The sequence below is a fragment of the Amblyraja radiata genome, unplaced genomic scaffold (assembly GCF_010909765.2).
Source record: "Amblyraja radiata isolate CabotCenter1 unplaced genomic scaffold, sAmbRad1.1.pri S160, whole genome shotgun sequence".
Lineage (NCBI taxonomy): Eukaryota > Metazoa > Chordata > Chondrichthyes > Rajiformes > Rajidae > Amblyraja > Amblyraja radiata.
The window spans coordinates 45,086-62,776 of NW_022630146.1; the positions used below are offsets into that span (position 1 = coordinate 45,086).

The 17,691-nt window shown below is 48.4% G+C and overlaps 1 protein-coding gene and 1 long non-coding RNA gene across 2 annotated transcripts in view; both read left to right on the forward strand.

The window, feature by feature from the left end:
* Nucleotides 1-1,665, forward strand: part of LOC116969355 — a 25,735-nt gene extending 24,070 nt beyond the window's left edge. Inside the window, exon 3 of the long non-coding RNA XR_004410737.1 lies at nucleotides 1,653-1,665. This is a non-coding gene — a long non-coding RNA (uncharacterized LOC116969355). The remainder of the gene's footprint in view (nucleotides 1-1,652) is intronic.
* Nucleotides 1,666-7,069: 5,404 nt separating this feature from the next.
* On the forward strand, nucleotides 7,070-15,782 carry LOC116969356 (zinc finger protein 271-like; the record flags this gene model as incomplete). The annotated part of the gene is made up of 3 exons (XM_033016219.1): nucleotides 7,070-8,228; nucleotides 12,482-12,627; nucleotides 14,412-15,782. Coding segments are annotated over exons 1-3 (2,676 nt in total), but the record flags the coding sequence as incomplete, so codon positions are not given.
* Between the last annotated feature and the right edge of the window lie 1,909 nt (nucleotides 15,783-17,691).

A 17,691-nucleotide genomic window follows, 5' to 3' on the forward strand; every position in this document is an offset into this window, starting at 1 on the left:
CCCCCTCCACTCCCCTCCCCTCCCTATTACAAATCCCTATGTCAACATTCAGTGTGTCAGCGATGTTCCAACCTCCGGGCTGCAGGAGATGTTACAGGACGAGGAGCAAGAGTGGGGGCGTTGTGGGCACAGGGGTAGTTGTCAGGTATTGAAGGTTTACTGAAAGTAAACATGCAGGTACAGCAGGCAGTGAAGAAAGCCAATTGGCCTTCATTGTGAGTGGATTTGAGTATAGGAGGAAAGAGGTCCTTCTGCAGTTGTACAGGGCCCTGGTGAGACCACACCTGGAGTATTGTGTGCAGTTTTGGTCCCCTAATTTGAGGAAGGACATTCTTGCTATTGAGGGAGCCCAGCGTAGGTTCACCAGGTTAATTCCCGGGATGGCGGGACTGTCATATGCTGAGAGAATGGAGCGGCTGGGCTTGTACACTCTGGAGTTTAGAAGGATGAGAGGGCTTCTTATTGAAACATCTAAGATTCTTAAAGGATTGGACACGCTAGAGGCAGGAAACATGTTCCCGATGTTGGGGGAGTCCAGAACCAGGGGCCTCACACACACAGTTTAAGAATAAGGGGTCGGCAATTTAGGACTGAGATGAGGAGAAACGTTTTTCACCCAGAGAGTTGTGAATCTGTGGGATTCTCTGCCACAGAAGGCAGTGGAGGCCGGTTCACTGGATGTTTTCAAGAGGGAGTTAAATTTAGCTCTTAGGGCTAACGGAATCAGGGGATATGGGGAGAAGGCAGGAACGGGGTACTGATTGGGGACTATCAGCCGTGATCACATTGAATGGCGGTGCTGGCTCGAAGGGCCGAATGGCCTCCTCCTGCACCTATTGTCTATGTTTCTACGATTCGATACTAGCCCTGATTTTTGAGCAGACATTCCGTAATCCAGAAAGAATTTCGAGAATCGGAATAGCGTCCGTCTGGCAAATGAATCCAATTTGTTTTCCGCAGTTCCGACCTGAACAAGGTTTGCCGTGGTATTCGACAAATCTATCATTATGGGAGCATCTGTGTGTGGGAAAAACATTGGGAAGAAACTAGAACAGAAATCCATCTTTTCCCACACTAGTCCCACTACTCTCCCCAGCGCCCGGTATCCCTGTATACGCCCCCCCCCACTAATCTCACCCCCCACTAATCCCACCCCCCCCCACACTAATCCCACCCCCCACACCAAGAATCCCACCCCCAACTAATCCCCCCCCCAACTACCCCCCCCCCACACTAATCCCACCCCCCACACTAATCCCCCCCCCACACTAATCCCACCCCCCCCACACTAATCCCACCCCCCCACACTAATCCCACCCCCCCACACTAATCCCACCCCCCCACACTAATCCCCCCCACACTAATCCCCCCCCCCCACTAATCCCACCCCCACACTAATCCCCCCCCCCCCCACACTAATCCCCCCCCCACACTAATCCCCCCCCCCACACTAATCCCCCCCCCACACTAATCCCACCCCCCCACACTAATCCCACCCCCCCACACTAATCCCACGTCCCTGTACCCGTTGCAAACTGACCTGTAATTTGGGAAACAGCGTCCAATCCAGTAGGATTTCCCTTCTTCAGTTTTTCCGATTAAAAAATTCTGGGGAGTAAAATTGATTTTGTTGGTGTATAAATAACAGAGAGAGTGTGTGTGTGTGTGTGTGTGTGTGTGTGTGTGTGTGTGTGTGTGTGTGTGTGTGTGTGTGTGTGTGTGTGTGTTCAAACTGAAATGCAAGAAACTTGCGAGCAGAGAAATGCTACAATTGAAATCACGAGACAGTGATTGAAGTGGGCGGAACCCCAGCCTGCCGAGTTCTGCCTGGGGGTCAAAAGGGCACAGAGCACCAGAAGCCAGTGAAGGAGAGACAAGAAACTTGCGAGCAGTGAATCCAGCAGTAAATCAAAAAGACTGTCCGAAAAGACTGCCGCGAGAGCCAGAAAAGGCAAGCAGGACTGATTTTTCTACAGACCCGATTGGCAGCCGGTAAGGACTGAACTCTAAATGGACTGAGTCGAAGACTGCAGCCCCAGAGACTCTGTTTAACCCTTTAATATCTGAGAAACTTGTCTGGCTAACGTGTTGATATTGGTGGTGTTTGTTAACCAAGATGACAGGGTGATGATAATGTTTGTTGCCTATGTAAAGTGCATATGTTAAGGGCTAATGTAAGCTAATTTCTAATACTTATATGCTATGTGTGGTGTTAGTTTAAATAATTGCACTTTAAAAAATATGATAAAATGTGTTTAAAAACAGTAAAGATTCATATGACACCAGCTAAAAAATTGGTAACAGTAGTGGGCATTATTTGTATTTTTCATTTAATGAAATGTGAAAATTATTTAAGAAACAAAATGGCTGCTATGAGTTGGAATGTAAATACATGTAATTTTCTGTTATTTATATTTGGTTACAGTAATGTGTATATTTTTTGCCTTTGTGTCTAAAGGTTTTTCACCTGTTGAAGACCAAAACTGATAAAGACCAAAACTGTTAAAGACCAAAACTGATAAAGACCTAAACTGATAAAAACTAATCTGCCAAAATAAAAGAAGGAGAAAATAAAAGGTGGAAAAGAAGTGTTTGGTCTGAGTGAATCCAGTTCATCATTTCGGGGTAGATAAATCAAATCCCTTTCAAGCGGGGAAACTGCAAAAACATTAGAAGACTTGACAGTGAAAAACCGCTGTGACCAGGAGATCTGGAAACAGTAGAAGACTTAACAGTGAAAAACCGCTGTGACCAGGAGATCTGGAAACAGTAGAAGACTTAACAGTGAAAAACCGGGCGGGGCCAGGATATCTGGAAACCTGGAAAAAAGACAGTTAAGTCAAGATAAATCATGGCTGATGAAGTTGCTGGAAAGTCAGCTGAGCAGCTCAAGCTGAAGAGGACAACAGCAAAAAGGGCATTCTCTCGTCTTGTTAACAGCATCATTAGAAACCATGAAGAAATGTCTGAAGAGGAGCTCAGGAACAATTTCAACAAACTCATGCAGGAGGCCGAAAAAGTCATGGAAGCCAATGACGATGTGGAGGCTGGACTCATTGCAGAGCTGGAGGCGGAGCTGGACGCAGATGAAGAAACTGTGTTTGATGAAGCCGAATAAAGTTATAAAAATAAGAAGAAATTAAAATGGGTTTCTGGGCTAGCTTACAGCTCATATTTAGTGTCAAATTAGGCTTGCCTCAGGTTGCAGTGTGTGGGATAATAAGTACCATAACATTGTCTCCCAAGTGAGGAAGCGACAGAGAAAGAAACAGCTAGTCACATCTTTGAAGTAAGATGCTATGAACCAAATGACCAATGTTTATGGGGGAGGAGGCAATAAAGGAAGAGAGAAACAGCTAGTCACATCTTTGAAGTAAGATGCTATGAACCAAATGACCAATGTTTATGGGGGAGGAGGCAATAAAGGAAGAGAGAAACAGCTAGTCACATCTTTGAAGTAAGATGCCATAAACCAAATGACCAATGTTTAGGAGGGGCAAAGTGATGGGAGAGGATCCAGGGAAGTGGAAAGATAAGGTGCCATAAACCAAATGGCCTATGTTTATGAAGGGCCAAGTGACAGAGAGGAGAAACAGCAAAGAGCTAGGGTGATCTCTTTGAAGATAAAATGACCTAAAACAAATGGCCTATGTTTATGAAGGACCAAGTGACAGAGGAGAAACAGCAAAGAACTAGGGTGATCTCTTTGAAGATAAAATGACCTAAAACAAATGGCCTATGTTTATGAAGGACCAAGTGACAGAGAAGAAACAGCAAAGAGCTAGGGTGATCTCCTTGAAGATAAAATGACCTAAAACAAATGGCCAATGTTTTTAGTATATCATAACCTGTAAACAAAAGGCCTTTGATGTGATGCCTTTTCCTGTACCTCTGACCATGACTAATGTCTGTGGAATGTGCTAATGTGACAAAGAAACACTATATAATGCAATGTAATTCTGTTGTTCAGAGAAGGGAACAGAGGACAGTCGAGTGTCTATATTGGTCACTTAGCTGGAATTCTTGCTCCCTTCCATCGGCCGATGTTAAGTAAAGTTTTGAACTGGTCTACCAAACAGTTTGTGTGGTGTCTGTTTATTGAGAAGCGAACCTGGTTTAGTAGTTATAAAAGTAACTTTTTCATTGGCGTTTTTTTGGCAGGCCTCGCTGGGACCACATCGACGGCTGACTGTACAAGAGGTTGCAGAGGTTGCCGGGATTGGAAGGGAGATAACTGAGCTCTATCGGCCCCTTTGTACGACCGACTCCCTAAAAACTCCCGGGAACATCTGTGATCCTTCGTCAGAGGTTGATCCAGGTTCCCTGCCGAGGTTCTTAGCAACAGACTAAGGTAAGACCAGTTGCGCTTTATAGGTTTTTTTTAGTGGGGATTGTGTATGTATTTTTAAGACAGACTTGTGCATGTATTTTTAAGAAGGGCTTGTGTATCTTGTTAAGAAGGACGTGAGTGGGTTCTCTTTCTCTCTCTCTGTCTATCTCTCTTTGTTTTTTTCTTTTCTCTCTACTAAGGGCTTATCGGCCTCGTTGAGACATCCGTGTTTTGTCGGGTTGAGATACGGGAGGTGAGGTGTGCGTCTGGCTTATTGAAACATCCGGGGAGTTGTCGGATTGAGAAATAAGTGGCGTTGTATATTACAAAGTTAAACAGTCAGCCAAATTGAGAAACTGGGGTCTCGAGTCGCGAGTCGGCCTGGTTGATATATTTTGCACGTTTCAGAATTAAGCGGTCTGCTTTCTTTTTCTTTTTCTTTTTCTTTTTTTTCCCCTCTCTTTTTCTCTATCTAGCTATGGGGAATGCTTTGGATAACAGTGAGGGGGGAACCCCCGTCCAACATATGTGTTATTTGAATCCTAAGTATAATAAGAAATTTAGAATGTTAAGTTATAAGTTGACCAAACGGTTGGGGGATGAAGCCTGGCCAGTAGGGGGCACATGGAATGTCGAGACAATTAAAAAAGCAGAAATGTTGATATGGGAAAGGAAGGCAGGAAAGAAATGGAAGAAGGGAATTAAGACGTGGAAAGCAGAAGCAGAAAAGAAGCATGAGGAGAGTAGAGATCGAAGTTGGATGGATACGGCGTGTAAACAAGGGATAGAGTTACGAAATAAGGATGGCACTATGAAAGGATGGAAAGTATTGCAACTAGAATGCCAGAGGGCGGAGGAACAAGAGAAAATAATTAAGAGACAGGCGGGAGGTGATAAACCGGGAGGTGATAAACAGGTGATGGTTAGTACAAATACTGGTAAATCCTCTGGAGGAGACTTCATGTCTGGCACGACGACCTTGTTTGGTAGTGAAGATGAGGAGTTAGATAATCCTGGGAGACGTCCACCTCCCTACGTCCTACCAGTAGCAATGGCATCCTTACCCTTGGCAGCTCCGTCAGTAATATCTATATACCCCGAAGTTCCGACCTTACAAAGCTACGGTGAAATACTAAAGGAAGACATGAGTGAGCTGATGGACAGTGTCCAAGATGAAGCGATTAACACGGTGGTATCCGTTGGGGAGCGAGTAAAAAACAAACCCTAGGGCTGCACAGAACCTCCCTATGAGAGCGGTGCCAAACCCTAGGGCGGGTGACGCTAATCAGGCCGATACCATGCAAATATACGCACCGTGGAGACCACACGAGCAATGTATGATACGGGATAAAGCCCCAGGCCGCCATAAGACCCCGAAGGAATTTGTAGAATACCTCCGCAGTACGGTGGAATATTATCAGGCTACAGACCGTGATATTTGGTCCATGACCTTGTCACTTTTGTCAGCGGCCGAACGACAGAAGTGGAAGGATGTTATGACACATCAGACTTGGCAGGCACTAAAAGCCGTGCAGGCACATGCAGACGAGACAGTTTGTGTAGATTTTATGATGACCCATCTGTTTGAATGTTTGAAGAAGCCAATTAACATGTCGGTGGTCCTCGATTGTAAGCCCGGGCCAAAGGAAGACCCCCAGTCGTATCTGGATCGTTTCACTAGTATCTATGGGACCTTTGCAGGAGACTCTGTATGCAATGCGGGCAATAGGTCCCCAGCTTTTAATGCTATGTTAATGAGTTGTCTCCCTCTTAAAGTACAGTCAATGATTAAAACAGACTTAAACTGGTCAGACAACGACATAACCCAGATGAGACGTGCAGTAGCTGCCTTTTGGGCTGACGGTGCTGGAAACACGGCTGCCACCAGTGCACCCAGAATAAAAACTGAATATTATATGTGGGATCCAGCAGCTGAGGAATCCTACCAGGCTCTGGCTATGAGACCTGGGAACGGGATGCGCCCTGGTAGAGGAAGGGGGTTTTCCACCCAGACCACAATGGGATAGACCACGATGGGGAGAATTCCAGGGAAGACAAAATCAAAACCACCCAGGGCAGGGAAGATCACGTGGTGAGAGGGGAACTGGAGGAGGCTGTTTTCGGTGTGGGGGAAGAGGGCATTGGAAAAGGGAATGTCCCTCTGGTGTCTCCGGGGAAGTACAGGGAAGACAGGCTCCGTACTCTACCAACAACCCGTTTTCCCAATGACCCACCCACTTTCCTGTCCAGCATCTATTCCCATTAATCGCCAACCCCGATGAAGAACCCGTAGTAAACATGATGCTGGGGGACACCAGAGTTCCGTTTTTGATTGTTACAGGAGCAACCTCATCTACCCTGAATCAGGAGCTTGCGGCATCTCTTGGAGTTCCCATGTCAGACCATGTAACACGATTATCAGGATTGGATGGGAAAGTACGGTGTTACCCACTAACTCAGCCTCTGACTGTAACCTATGGACAGGAACAATGTACCCTCCCTTTTTCCGTTACACCATTTCTTGGCTGCAACCTCGCAGGCAGAGACCTATTGATAGGATTAAAAGCCGGAATTATCTGCACTGACGAGGGAATTCACCTCCAGACCCAGAAGATGATGCACACACACTTCCCAACACCTCAATGGTGGGCTATTGATCTTTTGTCAGCACCCGTCTTTAGAAATACACCCGATCCACATGTGACCTTATGTTATGATCCTACGGGTTGCAATCCGGAAATGGAAGATTATTTTAGTTCACTGATAGGGGAAGCGACTAGGGTCCGCTTGATAGGAACAGTGTCAGGCGAACCTGGCACTGCCTTGATCGTGCAAGTGGAGGAAGGGTTGTGGAAACAGAATGCTTTTCTAGTGGCACCTCATGTAACCACCTCAGTGAGGGCAGATCACTCAGCCAAAGAGCTGGGGTACCTCACCTACGAGTTATGCAACCAAGCAAGTAACATACTGGGTGAGCAATATTTTTCTCAGGGAACGTTGGAATATTGGCAAGAGAACCAGATCATTGAAGGAGTTATCAGCCGCCATCAGCCAACAGCAAACGACATGGACAAACATCAGATTTGGGCGACATCACCGCATGAGGTAGGACTGACATATTGTGTACCTGTAATGATCACGCTCAAGCCGGATGTCCGCCTCCCTGCAGTTCCCCAATATCCTTTAAAACCAGAAGCAGTGGCAGGAATACAACAGCTGGTGCAGTCTCTTTTACACCAGGGTATATTGGTGCAGTGTCACTCACCATGTAACACCCCGATCTTCCCGGTACCCAAGCCTGGACGCTCAGAGTGGAGGCTAGTACAAGACCTCCGTGCAATTAATGAGATCGTTACGCCTATGCACGCCATCGTACCGAACCCCGCAACTATCCTGAGCCAGGTTCCCGCCTCTGCGACAATCTTCACAGTTATTGACCTACAACATGCATTCTTTTCAGTCCCACTGCATCCCGATTGCCAATACCTTTTCGCCTTTACATACGAAGGACAACAATATACATGGACACGCCTGCCACAAGGTTTTGTACATTCGCCCACTCTGTTTTCCCAAGTACTAGCAGACCAGTTAAAAACATTAACCCTCCCACAAGGCTCCATTGTAATTCAGTATGTTGATGATTTACTTCTGGCCAGCTCTGATGAGGCCTGCAACATTATTGACACTGCAAAGTTATTAGAAGCCTTACATGCTTGGGGGTATGTGATCCCTGAGAGGAAAGTTAAAGAGGGCAAGAAGGAGGTTAAATTTCTTGGAATTATGATTAGTGCCACTGAAAGAGCACTTACTCCAGCAAGAGTGGACCCTATTGTTCGATACCCAAAACCAGAAACCCCCAAACAGATGAGAGCCTTCTTGGGGTTAGTGAACTTTTGCCGTCAGTGGATTCCCAATGTTGTACTTTATACGAAGCATCTATCACCACTGGCGTCTGCAAATGCCGAACGACATTTTTCCCTCGATGAAAAACAGACTGAGGCCTTTATAGCCTTAAAAGATGCATTAGCCTCCGCCCCAGCCATCGGAAGACCACTGTATGACAGATCATTTCAGCTATATGTAACAATAATTCAAGACTGTGTATCAGCCGTACTGACGCAACAACATGGGGATGTTAAACGACCAGTAGCTTACTTCTCAGTTCGCCTGGATGCAGTAGCACGCGGCTACCCCCCTTGCACCCAGATTTTGCCTGGTATACATGCCGCTATCTCAGCTGCTGCAAACATAACTTTACATCAACCAGTAATCGTATTTACAACTCATTGTGTCGCCGCATTAATGAATGCAAGCCAAACAAAATATCTCACCCAGGCACGCCTGGGCCGCTATGAACTGACATTGTTGAATAATCCAAATTTGACCTTTCAGCATTGTTCTACAATAAATCCATCTGCCTTTTTGATGGAGCCACCTGAGCCTTGCACAGAGCCGCCCCACAATTGTGAGATGGCCAATGACTTATTAACAAAAACACGGGAAGGATTGTCTGATATCCCATTGGAAGGCAACATACCGTCATGGTTTGTCGATGGCTCCTCTATGGTTATCCCTGAAACAGGACAGCGGGCTTCCGGCTATGCAGTAGTAAACGGGTCACAGATGATTTTGGAAGAAGGAAGGTTTCAGATTCCGTTATCAGCGCAACAGGCAGAATTATTTGCCCTAACTCGAGCCTGCATCTTAGCAACGGACAAACAAATTAACATCTATACAGATTCCCGATACGCCTTCGTATGGAAACAAGAGGGCTGTGCCATTGACTCCACCACAGGTCTTTGGCTCACCCCGCTTGGGCAAGTTTGTGTATCTGATGCATTTTTACCTGTTTTACTAACATATATTCACTCACTTACCCATGCTGGTAAGGAAGGAATGATAAGGATGACAAAAGAGACGTGGTGGCACCCAAAAATCCGGCAAGAGGCACTGAAGCAGGCCTCTGAATGTAAAATTTGCCAACGAAGTAATCCAGGCAAACCAATTAAAATACCCTCAGGGGTGACGCCAATGCCATCACGACCGTTTGAATGCATACAGATTGATTTTATTGAAATGCCAAGGGCTCAGTGTTATAAATATTGCTTAGTTATTTTAGATTTATTTAGCAGGTGGATTGAAGCTCTACCAACCACTAATAATACTGCTGAAACTACGGTAACATTGTTGTTAAGAGAAGTTATTCCCAGGTTTGGCCTACCTACTGTCATAAGCTCGGACAATGGTCCCCATTTTATTGCCACTATTAATAAGGAAATATGTGCACATTTTAATATCCGACAGCAATTTCACTGTGTACACCACCCACAGGCATCTGGGATGGTGGAAAGAGCCAATGGGGCATTAAAAAACAAAATTACCAAGCTGATGGGAGAAATGGGACAGACATGGATTAAAGTATTACCCTTAGCATTATTTGAAATGAGGGTAACTCCCCACAGTGTTACAAAGCTATCCCCAGCAGAAATTATCTACGGTAAACCTCTACGAACCCCCTGGGGAGCAAGCATTACTCATGAAGGAACCTTAGATTTACACGCATTAAACGATGAAATAATTACCTATGTTCAACGACTCACCCATATTCTGTCAGCATTGCAGGAGGTAGAAGGGGTAACAGCTGAAATGGTAGCTATTAGGACCGTAGTATTACAAAATAGAATGGCCTTAGATTTTATCCTGGCAGAAAAGGGAGGGACATGTGCAATAATAGATCGAGAATGTTGCACTTTTATTCCCGATGCTTCCTCCAACATTACCAACTTGGCTGCCCATATCAGAATGGAAATAGCTAAAATAAGGAAGGTAGGAGCTGAATTACATGGTTATAGCTCCGGTGGAGGTTGGTGGCCATTTAATATGTTTGGAGGGACTTGGGGAATGATTGTCCACTATGGATTGATTGTATTACTAGTTGTACTCGTAATTTGTCTAATGCGATGCTTATGGTCTTTTGTATGTATTCGGCAAGGACTGTAGTTATCAAAATTTTGATAAAAGGATGGAATGATGAAGCCGAATAAAGTTATAAAAATAACAAGAAATTAAAATGGGTTTCTGGGCTAGCTTACAGCTCATATTTAGTGTCAAATTAGGCTTGCCTCAGGTTGCAGTGTGTGGGATAATAAGTACCATAACATTGTCTCCCAAGTGAGGAAGCGACAGAGAAAGAAACAGCTAGTCACATCTTTGAAGTAAGATGCTATGAAACCAAATGACCAATGTTTATGGGGGAGGAGGCAATAAAGGAAGAGAGAAACAGCTAGTCACATCTTTGAAGTAAGATGCTATGAACCAAATGACCAATGTTTATGGGGGAGGAGGCAATAAAGGAAGAGAGAAACAGCTAGTCACATCTTTGAAGTAAGATGCCATAAACCAAATGACCAATGTTTAGGAGGGGCAAAGTGATGAGAGAGGATCCAGGGAAGTGGAAAGATAAGATGCCATAAACCAAATGGCCTATGTTTATGAAGGACCAAGTGACAGAGAAGAAACAGCAAAGAGCTAGGGTGATCTCTTTGAAGATAAAATGACCTAAAACAAATGGCCTATGTTTATGAAGGACCAAGTGACAGAGAAGAAACAGCAAAGAGCTAGGGTGATCTCCTTGAAGATAAAATGACCTAAAACAAATGGCCAATGTTTTTAGTATATCATAACCTGTAAACAAAAGGCCTTTGATGTGATGCCTTTTCCTGTACCTCTGACAATGACTAATGTCTGTGGAATGTGCTAATGTGACAAAGAAACACTATATAATGCGATGTAATTCTGTTGTTCAGAGAAGGGAACCGAGGACAGTCGAGTGTCTATATCGGTCACTTAGCTGGAATTCTCGCTCCCTTCCATCTGCCGATGTTAAGTAAAGTTTTGAACTGGTCTACCAAACAGTTTGTGTGGTGTCTGTTTATTGAGAAGCGAACCTGGTTTAGTAGTTATAAAAGTAACTTTTTCAACTGCAGTAGGTCCACCTTGCACCTACACTCAATCCCTCTCTCTATGAAGGCCAACATGCCATTAGCTTATGACTTGAGTATAGGAGCAGGGAGGTTCTACTGCAGTTGTACAGGGTCTTGGTGAGACCACACCTGGAGTATTGCGTACAGTTTTGGTCTCCTAATCTGAGGAAAGACATTCTTGCGATAGAGGGAGTACAGAGAAGGTTCACCAGACTGATTCCTGGGATGTCAGGACTTTCATATGAAGAAAGACTGGATAGACTCGGCTTGTACTCGCTAGAATTTAGAAGATTGAGGGGGGATCTTATAGAAACTTACAAAATTCTTAATTTTCCTTCCTTCTCCCCCCCACCCCCATCAGTCTGAAGAAGGGTTTCGGCCCGAAACGTCGCCTATTTCCTTCGCTCCATAGATGCTGCTGCACCCGCTGAGTTTCTCCAGCAATTTTGTGTACCTTCGATCTTCCAGCATCTGCAGTTCCTTCTTGAACAAAATTCTTAAGGGGTTGGACAGGCTAGATGCAGGAAGATTGTTCCCGATGTTGGGGAAGTCCGGAACAAGGGGTCACAGTTTAAGGATAAGGGGGAAATCTTTTAGGGCCGAGATGAGGAAAACATTTTTCCCACACAGAGAGTGGTGAATCTGTGGAATTCTCTGCCACAGAAGGTAGTTGAGGTCACAGTTCATTGGCTATATTTAAGAGGGAGTTAGATGTGGCCCTTGTGGCTAAAGGGATCAGGGGGTATGGAGAGAAGGCAGGTACAGGATACTGAGTTGAATGATCAGCCATGATCATATTGAATGGCGGTGCAGGCTCGAAGGGCCGAATGGCCTACTCCTGCACCTATTTTCTATGTTTCTATGCCATTAGCTTTCTTCACTGCCTGCTGTAGCTGCATGCTTACTTTCAGTGACTGATGTAACAGGACACACAGATCTCGTTGTACTTCACATTATCCTTACCTGACACTATTTGTATAAACAGTGCTGGAGTAACACCTTACACTTCCTTATATCTGTGCCTCCCTCTCCTGTGACTCTCAGTCTGAAGAAGGTTCCTTCACTCCACAGATGCTGCCTGACCCGCTGCGTTACTCCAGCACTCTGTGTCTATTGACAACTGCAGTAGGTCCACCTTGCTCCTAAGGTCCATCTTTGATACTGGCAGCCATCTCCATTGAAGCCCAGGGAGAGGCGGCGGCCATCTTTGATCAGGGCACTTCTTCCATTGAAGGCAATGAGAAGGGAGGGGCCGGGCCCGGTGACGTTCTACCCCTCCGCGCGATGACGTCCGGCCCCATACGCGGTGACGTTGTGGGCAGGGACGCGCTGACGTAGTGACGTGGCCCCGCCCCCTCCTCCTGCTCCCGCCGCCGCCATCTTGTCGCTTCTCTGCTGGAGTTGAGTCTTTCTCTCCTTTTCTTCTCCTTTTTCTCTCCTTTTTCATCCCCTTTCCCGCCCGGAAACGGCCCCGGGAACCAACCCCGCGCGGAACCCCAGGGGGCGGCGGGAGCGGGATCCGCAACTTCCGGCCGCCAATAACCCGGGAAACGGCGGATTTATCGCTAGTTAAGGCTGGTTAACCGCTAGTTAGCGGCTGGTTAGCGCTGACCACACGTGTTGGCCGTCGCTGACCAGTTTAGCCGCGATTTGGGGCCGTTCTGGGGGTTGAATCTCCCAATGTGGTCAAATGCAGCCAAATGTGGCTTTTATCGCCTAATATCGCTAGTTAGGGCTGGTTAACCGCTGGTTAGCAACTGGTTAACGATCACTAAACGTGTTAACCCTCCCTGGCCCGTTTAGCGGCGATTTGGGGCAGTTCTAGGGTTTAATCTCCCAATGTGGTCAAATGTGACATTTATCGCTAGTTAGGGCGGGTTAACCACTGGTTAGTAGTTGGTTAACTGCTGGTTAACGCTCACCACATGTGTTGGCCGCCGCTGACCAGTTTAGCAGCGATTTGGGGCAGTTCTGGGGTTGAATCTCCCAATGTGGTCAAATGTAGTCAAATGTGGCTTTTATCGCCTAATATCGCTAGTTGTGGCTGATTAACCACTGGTTAGCGGCTGGTTACCGCTCACTAGACGTGTTGGCCGTCGCTGACCCGTTTAGCAGCGATTTGGGGCCGGTTTGGTGCTAAAATGGCGAAAACACACACAAATGGGATTTATCGCTAGTTAAGGTGGGTTAACCGCTAGTTAGCAACTGGTTAGCGCTCACTAGATGTGCTGGCTGTCAGTGGCTGTTTATCAGCGATTTTGGGCTGTTCTGGAGGTAGAATCTGCAAATGTGGCTTTAATAGAAACATAGACAATAGGTGCAGGAGTAGAGGCCATTCGGGTACGAGTTGGGCCGAAGGGCCTCTTTCCAATGCTGTATCACTTTATGACAAAGTGATGGAGTAACTCAGCGGGTCAGGCAGCATCTGTGGAGAAGATAGGCACAAAGTGCTGGAGTAACTCAGCGGGTCAGGCAGCATCTGTGGAGAGTAGGAATGGGTGGCGTTTTGGGTCGACACCTTTCTTTGGTTTAGTTTAGTTTAGAGATGCAGCACGGAAACAACAGGCCTTTCGGCCCACGGAGTCCGTGTCGACCAGCGATCACCCCGTACACTAGCACTATCCCACGCACATTAGGGACAATTCAGCAATTTTGTGGAGGCCGATTCATCTACAACCCTGAACGTCTTTGAAATGTTGGAGGAAACCGGAACACCCAGAATGAAAACCCACGCAGGTCAAAGGGAGAACGTACAAACTCCGCACAGACAGCACCCATAGTCAGGATCGAGCCCGGGTCTCTGGCGGTGAGGCAGCAACTGTACCGCTGCTCCATTGTGCCGCGCAGAATTATATAACGGTTTCCTCCGCCATAAACATACTCAATATGTGCTAGTAATGTCCTGTTTGCCAGCATGTTGACCCTCTGTGTTCCCCTCCTGCAGGGTTTAGGAGCCGTTGCTGTGGACGGAGAGTCGGGGACGAGAGCGGCCATTGAGGGCGGCCAGGGTGCCGGTGAGCCCCCCATCTGATCGGTGTGCGGGCTGAGCTTCGAGGGTCTGAGCTTCGATGGAGGACCAGATGACGGGGCACAACAAGGAGAAGCGTTATGAGTGTGACGTGTGTGGCAAGGCCTGCCGGAGCCCGAGCGAGCTGGAGGCCCACCGGCGGGTGCACACGGGAGAACGGCCCTTCGACTGCTCGGACTGCGGCAAGAGTTTCACGACAGCGAATGTCCTGGAGACCCACCGGAGGTTGCACACGGGCGAGAAGCCCTATGGCTGCTCCACATGTGGCAAGAACTTTGCCTTGTTGTCTAGGCTACGGCAGCACCGGCAGTTGCACACGGGCGAGAAGCCCCATGTCTGCCCCACCTGCGGCAAGAGCTTTGCCCGAGTGTCGGCGCTGTGGGTGCACCAGCGGGTGCACAGCAGTGAGCGGCCCTTCACCTGCTCCGACTGCGGCAAAGGCTTCAAGTCGTCCAGGGAACTGAAGGTGCACAGGCACGTGCACACCAGCGAGCGCCCCTACACCTGTAGCGACTGCGGCAAGGGCTTCACCCAGTACAGCGGCCTGCAAAATCACCAGCGCACCCACACCGGCGAGCGCCCCTACACCTGCGCTCAGTGCGGCAAGGGCTTCCCCACCTCCACCAGGCTGCTGATACACCAGCGCTCCCACGCTGGCGAGCGCCCCTACACCAGCGCCCAGTGCGGCAAGGGTTTCACCCGCTCCTCCAACCTGCTGGTTCACCAGCGCACCCACACCAGCGAGCGCCCCTACACCTGCGCCCAGTGCGGCAAGGGCTTCACCCAGTCCTCCAACCTGCTGGAGCACCAGCGCACCCACACTGGCAAGCGCCCCTACACCTGCGCCCAGTGCGGCAAGGGCTTCACCAACTCTGGCTCCCTGCAGAGGCACAAGCGCACCCACACCGGTGAGCGCCCCTACACCTGCGCCCAGTGCGGCAAGGGCTTCACCAACTCTGGCGCCCTGCTGGTTCACCAGCGCACCCACACCGGCGAGCGCCCCTACACCTGCGCCCAGTGCGGCAAGGGCTTCACCCAGTATGGCAGCCTGCAGAGGCACCAGCTCACCCACACTGGCGAACGCCCCTTCACCTGCGCCCAGTGTGGAAAGGGCTTCACCCGCTCCGCCACGCTGCTGGTGCACCAGCGCACCCACACCGGCGAACGCCCCTACACCTGCGCCCAGTGTGGCAAGGGCTTCACCCAGTCCTCCAACCTGCTGAAGCACCAGCGCACCCACACCGGCGAGTACACCTGCGCCCTGGGCGGCAAGGGCTTCACCAAGTCCAGCGGCCTGCAGAAGCACCAGCGCACACACACCCGCGAGCGCCCCTTCACCTGTGCCCAGTGCGGCAAGGGCTTCACCCAGTCCTCCAACCTGTATAGGCACCAACGCACCCACACCGGCGAGCACCCCTACACCTGTGCCCAGTGCGGCAAGGGCTTCATCTGCTCCATCAGGCTGCTGTCCCACCAGCGGGTTCACACCGGTGACCGTCCAGTCCCCAGCCCGGTGTGTGGAGAGCGCTCTGCCATGGACTCCCACGCCCTGTCTCACCAACACGTGCACACCAGTGTCCAGCCCTACGACTGCCCGTACTGCGGTGAGTCGTTTGACAGCTCGTGGGGGTTGCGGCATCACCGGCGGGCCCACGTCGGCGAGCCGCTGCTCCCACTGTGACAAGAGAGCACGGGGGCGGCGGGAGCACCAGCGGATACACACCGGAGAGAGACATAGAAACATAGACAATAGGTGCAGGAGTAGGGCATTCGGCCCTTCGAGCCTGCACCATTCGCCATTCAATATGATCATGGCTGATCATCCAACTCAGTATCCCGTACCTGCCTTCTCTCCATACCCTCTGATCCCCTTGGCCACAAGGGCCACATCGAACTCCCTCTTAAATATAGCCAATGAACTGGCCTCGACTACCCTCTGTGGCAGATAGTTCCAGAGATTCACCACTCTCTGTGTGAAAAAAGTTCTTCTCATCTCGGTTTAAAAGGATTTCCCCCTTAACCGTAAGCTGTGACCCCTTGTCCTTTGACCCTTTGAGTGCGCTGAGTGTGGCAAGGGTTTCACTCGCATGTCCAGCCTGTGGCAGCAATATCGTACCCACAGCGGTGAGCGTCCCTTCCCCGGCCTGTCCTGTGGTAAGGGCTTCACCCGTCTTGTCCACACCGGCCAACGCCCCTTCACCTGCCCGCTCTGTGGCAAGGCCTTTGCCCGCTCCTCCAGCCTGCTGGCACACTGCCACGTGGATAGATAGGCGCTGTTTAGGTAAACACAAAATACTGGAAGGAATGGGTAACATTTCTGGTCGAGACCCTCCTCAGTCTCGACCCGAAATATCACTCAGTCCTTCTGTCCAGAGATGCTGCCTGTCCCGCTGAGTTACTCCAGCGTTTTGTATCCATTTTTGTAAACCAGCATCTGCAGTTCCTCGTTTTTAAACCATTCTGGTTAACTATGCAATACTCCAAATGCTACCTGAACAATGTCCCTTAAAGCTACACATATACATTCCTCTGTCCTTATCTCACATCCTTTTATCTCCTTATTTTCCCTCGCCTCTGTCACTTACTTCACGTTTCCAAAATAGTAACAAAAGATGCTGTGTGCCTTTGTTCATTAGAGTGATGGCCCAGGAGGGTTAAGTGTGTGTTGCATACTTGAATTTGTATCCCCTGCCACTCTCGCCGGCTAAATAATCAGTAAAGCTTGTGTTGGTTGATCTAACTTGTGAGTTGTCTGTTTTAAGAAATGTACCTTAACAGTTCTGGACTCCCCCAACATGGGGAACATGTTTCCTGCATCTACCCTGTCCAATCCCTCACTAATTGTATACGATTCTATAAGATACCCGCTCATCCTTCTGAATTCCAGTGAATACAAACCCAGTCGTCCCATTCTTTCAACATATGTCAGTCCCTCCATCTCAGGAATTAACCTTGTGAACCTACGCTGGGCTCCCTCAATAGCAAGAATATCCTTCCTTAAATTTGGAGACCAAAACTGCACACAATACTCCAGGTGTGGTGTCACCAGGGCCCTGTACAACTGCAGTAGGTCCACCTTGCTCCTAAACTCAATCCCTCTCTCTATGAAGGCCAACATGCCATTAGCTTATGATTTGAGTATAGGAGCAGGGAGGTTCTACTGCAGTTGTACAGGGTCTTGGTGAGACCACACCTGGAGTATTGTGTGCAGTTTTGGTCTCCAAATTTGAGGAAGGATATTCTTGCCATTGAGGGAGTACAGAGAAGGTTCAACAGACTGATTCCTGGGATGTCAGGACTTTCATATGAAGAAAGACTGGATAGACTCGGTTTGTACTCGCTAGAATTTA